The 5,928-nt window shown below is 37.5% G+C and overlaps 1 protein-coding gene across 1 annotated transcript; it reads right to left on the reverse strand.

Annotated features, from left to right (window-relative positions):
* Positions 1–5,156: 5,156 nt before the first annotated feature.
* Positions 5,157–5,573, reverse strand: LOC109240814. The gene has a single exon (XM_019407496.1). It carries the CDS (start codon positions 5,571–5,573, stop codon positions 5,157–5,159), a length of 417 nt encoding a protein of 138 aa, XP_019263041.1.
* Between the last annotated feature and the right edge of the window lie 355 nt (positions 5,574–5,928).

The raw sequence follows: 5,928 nt of genomic DNA on the forward strand, positions 1-5,928 counted from the left end.
TTAGCAACCACTATAGGTATTATAAAAGATATCAGGACTCTTAGCATGACTATAGGTTACATATTCAAACATGGAATTCTTAAAGATGCTTAACAGAATTACAGGTTATCAACCATTCTTCATTTAGGATTGAGGGCATAAGCATATCTTTTTAAGAATACTAATCCTATATTGAAATAGGTAGAATATTATGTCTAAGCAACAACAATAGAATGTTCTCTTAGTGTTTACTGACTAAGTTCAATTCATCAGTAAGGAGAGAGAGAGAGAGAGAGGACCAAATGTAATTTCAAAATGGAGTATAAGAACATGAGGTCATGCAGACAAACAGAGAGACATGCAACATTTTATATCAACTACTCATACATACTTTACATGAGGTTATACTCTTACAGAAGACAGGGCAAAGTTCACAAAGTCAACAATGTCATAAAAGATATTAAAGACAAGAAAAGTGCAATACCAAACAGGTTTAACTCAGCCATATTAACTGAGAGTTCTGTCTAAACATGAGGCAATTATGTTTAGCTTAACAACAACTATCATTCAACTATAACAAACATAACTATGACCTATTTTTGTAAAAGACAATTTGATATTAATGGAATATTGGTCGATGAGTTACTAATGTTCATGAGAGTTCACCTCAACAAGACTGTTTTCATATGATGCAACCAGTAGTTAGATATGAACATAATAATGTCATGGTGACAACCCAAAAGTTGCTCTCAGAATTAACAGATATAGATATAGAGAAGTAGAGTACTTAAACACTTAAAATTTTCATGCTTCAGTTAAGTGGTGAATAATTAAACTATGTATTCTCAGGTTTATCCTAATTAGGATTATCAAATAATAATCTCGATCACAAGACAAACAGAATGTAGGAAACAATGTGTAGAGATAAAGATCACATTAGAAATGGAAACTATGAAGTCTAGGTAAACATGAGAAGTCATTAAGACACATTAAGAATACTTAATCATGTAGATTGTTTGGATTCCGAAATGAAAGTCTTTGAGGTCACATAACAGCTTAATCAACACTAATTGAAGATACTTAGTAACATGACAAGTGATTACAGGTTAAAACACTTTATCATGAACTAAAATAACATTCGAATACAGTTAACAGAAGGCAACAACATGTTCATGGTATTTAAGTAAGGCAATCTAAGAGAAAAGGGTGAAAAGGTACCAACCTTTTCGAGGGCAGCGGACAAAGTAAGACTTTGTAGCCGTTTAGGATTCAAGAATTCAAAACCTTAACCAATGAGTAACTCAAAGCAAAAACAGAAATCGAGTAAGAACTTAACCTTAGTCAAAAAATTCTAAAACACTACTATATTGATTTTTCTGCTTTTGTTAGGTGTTCTTGGTGTTGTCTTTTTTTTCTTTTTGGTTGTTCCTGCTAGGTGAGAACATTAAAGCCCCTATTTATAGTTTCATTTAAGGCTCTAGGATTTCAACAGATTCAAAATCATGAGTGAAAGATGAAGGATGGTAGATGATATGAGAATGATTGAGTGAAATCGAAAAGAAACAGAGGGGAAAAATAGTGTTGAATTTACCTGAGCATGAGGAGGCCGACCGTTGAAGTCTTTGGACCAGCGGTCAAACCCTAATGTCCAGAGGTCACTACGTTTGACCTCTGGACGTCGAATACACATGATGAACCCAGAGAAAGACTCCATACATGCTCCGATTTGATAACTCGTGAGGGAAATCAGATGATTTGAGGTTTTCACTTTCGAGCTTAGGATTTCAGATTTTGGGATTTTGAATTGTAAAGATCGAATTGGAAATGTTGAGGCGAGATTTGATGTGTAGCAAGGACAGAAAGGATGATTTTGAGTGATTTCGAGTGACCTTGCAAAAATTTGTGCAAGCTTCTGGAGATCGATGTGTTGATGGGGATGAGAGAAAAGAGATAGGAAAGGGAAAGAGGCAGCATGGGAGGTGGAAAATTATTAGGGTTTGGAAGGTTTAAAGATCGTCTGAGTTTAGAACGGGAGATGGAACGGGAGCCATTAGATCTGTTGATCAACAGCTCCGATTGTTTCGATATTTAGGGATTTTAGAATTAATTCAATTGGAAAAATTGACGGACGTTCGATCTATTTGATCTGAGGGTATAGATTAAGTCTTATATTGACAAATAGAAAATAAGGATTAAACGCTGACCGTTGATAAGATAGATCAATGGTCCAGATTTATTTGTGCTTTCTTTGTGAGTGAGAGAGACGAGCGATGTGGCACGTGGTGATTGGTTCAAATTTAATGGCAAGGATTGCCAACATGGATTGAAGGGGTTGTTTGGGTTGGGTATTTTCGGACTGAGCTCGCACATTTGGGCCAAAATGAATTTAAAAGGTGGCCACTTTTTTCGTTCAGAATTGCAATTGTAGCCTTTTGTCTTTTAATCTCGTTTGAAATTAATTTAAATAAACTTAACTAATTTCTAATAAAATATAGTAAAATCGTAATTATCATATACTACTAACTATTGCAATTATTTAAAAAATGTTTTATCTTCTAAATTATAACACTAACTTCGAATTATTAATATAGTGACCTATTTAATTAAAATTGAGAAATGACTCATTAAATTAATGATAAAACTTATATGGTGCATTTTATTTTAATAATCTAAAAAATAATAAATATATTTATAACTACATAATATTGATGCCACGTGACTATTTTCGAAACTAATAGTTAATTAATTTGTAGTAACATGTATTTATTACTAGAAAATACTCTCAAAATGTTTATTGTAAATTATTAAGTATAAGTAAATTAATTTTAAAAAGAGAGTGTCAAAATTGGCCGTCAACAGCTGCCCTCTTTGACTGGAGACGATGAAAGAGTTTTCGGGCAAAAAAATGGAACCAAAGCTAATTTTTGTCCCGACTTTAGGTATACATTGCAGGAGTGGCATGAAGATTATGAGTTGTAGGATTGAGTTAAGGAAGATTCTGAGAAGATATTGGGAAGAATTTTGGATAGATTGGGGCCGAATTCTGGCTTTGAAGCGCTTACATACCTCGGGATTAACGAGGATCATGCCTCATGTAGTTCTGGAGTGAAGATTTCTTTGGAAGCGGCATCATAGGAATTACCTCAGTATCGTATTACGACGATACGGTGATACGGAGGACTGGGAACTCTTGATAGCTTGAATTTTGCAGCATGATTTGAAGGATTTGAAACTTTTGAGTTTCAGTAGTTCTTTTGTGCTTGAACTTGGATCCTTGGCCCATTAATGGGTTTGTTGTCCCTCATAGCGCTATAGTTTCGTCTTCTGCTTAGAAAAGTTCCACGTTGCGGTATTTGTTCTTGCAAAACAAATGAAATACATGCATACCAATATATTGCAATGCAGAATATATTAAGAGGCGATGTAAATGATGCTGGAATGATGATGCATGTCTGCCGGTAAGCCATTATTTGAGATCAAGATGATGGGATACTTGATCTTAACTCAATTTGTTAGCCGGGCTGTGTACCAGTGTGCATCTATCACAACATTTGAAAATTGTCACCGCTAGCTGGGAGAGCTTGATTTGTAGTGTACATCTCCGCTTGTTGGGAGAGCTTTGCACTGAGAAATGTCTCCGCTTGTTGGGAGAGCTTGATTTGTAAAGTGCATCTCCGCTTGTTGGGAGAGCTTTGCACTGCGATGTAAAGTAATCTCCGCTTGGGAGTGAAATAACTTAATCATGCATGAAGCTGCATGATCAAAACGTCAAATCATTTAAAGTAATAGCAAAGGAAATAAAAGCATGCCCAAGAGATACTCTTGATTGCGAAGCTAAGTTGCGGCCATCGATTGGCAGAACATCGATTACGAGGTTTGTGACTATCTATTCCAGGATCTGTTGCGATGGAGTGGCGATGCGAATTGCTTTCATTGGCAAAGTTTGCAATTTGCTATATACAAGGCTCCAATTGACAAAGCCGACGTTCGATTAGTACAGGGCGCTTCGATTGATTGAGCTGGCGATTTGCTATATACAAGACTTCAATCAGTGAAACCGATGGCTCGTTTGTACATGATGCTCCGATTAGTTGAGCAGGCGGTTTGCTATATATAGGGCTTCCATTGATGAAGCCAATGGTCCATTTTGTACAAGGTGCCCCGATTGTTTGAGCAGGTGGTTTGCTATGTACAGGTTTTTTCCCTTATCAGTGGTCTGACTCCAAGGTACCTACAAAGGCTTCAATGATTAGCCCTAGCTGTACCAAAAAATTCAAGTAAATGAGAAAGAGAGATAATCTTAGGCAAGTGGCGGATCCTTCATTTGCCCATGTGTGGTCTTAGTTCTTCCTTGCTCCTTAATGACCATGCACTTAAAGAAAAATTCTTAGTGGGGCGGGGAAGTTGGTTTGTGTCGACCATAGTGTTGGTTTGCCCCGGCCTCTGGTATGGTTACGCCGCAAAGTTTGATAGGTGGAACAGATCACTGCATTTTCGGAAAGCATTTTGACAATACTTTGTAGACAAATGTAGTTGTTCCGGATTATGACATGTTACGCAAGTTCTCCACATGCAAGCGTATCTTCTTGAAAATTCCGTCCTATTGATGTCGATCTTCTTTGATGCTTCTAACAACGCGGATGCTTGACATTGCGACTGCGTACTAAATCTAACAATGCATTACAAAGGCTTTACAAAGTTTATGACCGAACCCTTTCAGGTTGCCCACGTATCCAAAACAAAATCAAGTCTTAACGTAGTTTGTGGATTATGATAAAATATGATGAAGATGACCGAGCCTGACTCAGGCAGCCTACGTATCCAAATGGAATAAGGTCAAGACGTAGTTCGATTACAACAGATGCAAAATGATGAGTTCAAGAATGAAAATGGCTGAGTTTGACTCAGGCTGCCTACGTATCCAAATGAAGTCAGGCCAGAATGTAGTTCGATTACACAAAATAACTTAATCCGATGAGGATTTCCTACGTATTCCTTTCTAAGAAAATCAAGGCAGTGTAGTTCCTGAGCAATATACAAAAGTGATATTTGGTTTTTTTATTACAAAAAAGAAGGGGGGAGAGAAACCAAACCCTACGTGGGTTGCCTACGTATCCCTCCGTGGGAAGTCAAGTTGAACGTGGTTCTGTTACATCAAAACCTAACTCTATTTGTCTTCAAACATAATATCTCTTAATTGCGTCTGAGTTGATGGGCTTCGTGTTGATTCTTCCATCCATTTCTGCCAAGATTAGAGCTCCACCCGATAGTGCTCGGTGAACCACGTAAGGACCTTGTTGGTTTGGTGCGAACTTTCCTTTGGCTTCTTCTTGGTGGGGAAAGATTTTCTTCAAGACCAACTTCCCCGGCGTGAATTGGCGAGGTTTCACTCTCTTGTTAAATGCACTGTCCATCCTGTTATGATATAGATGACCATGGCATACTGAATCCATTCTTTTCTCCTTGATGAGCATGAGTTGCTCCTTTCTGACCCATATCCATTTTGCGCCATCCAATTTTTCCTCTTGAATGACCCTTAAAGATGGTATTTTAACCTTTGCGGGTATCACAGCTTCAGTGCCATATACCAACATGTATGGTGTTTCCCAGTGGATGTTCTCATAGTGGTCCAAAAGATAGTTTCTCGTGCCATTGTCTGTGATTGCCCACTATCTTTCATAGAATCCTCTTGATATTCTTGTTGGCTACCTCGACTGCCCTATTCATTTGTAGTAAGTAGGTTGTGGAATTGCAATGGACGATTCTGTACTTCTTGTAGATTTATCTCATGAGATCGGTGTTGAGGTTAGCGGAATTTTCAGTGATGATAGAATCCCGTATTCCAAATCTACAGACGATGTTGTTCCGGACGAAATCTGCCACTACTTTCTTTGTGATATCCTTGTAAGTAGACGCTTTGACCCAGTTACTGAAATAGTCGATAGTTAC

The sequence above is a fragment of the Nicotiana attenuata genome, unplaced genomic scaffold (genome assembly GCF_001879085.1).
Source record: "Nicotiana attenuata strain UT unplaced genomic scaffold, NIATTr2, whole genome shotgun sequence".
Lineage (NCBI taxonomy): Eukaryota > Viridiplantae > Streptophyta > Magnoliopsida > Solanales > Solanaceae > Nicotiana > Nicotiana attenuata.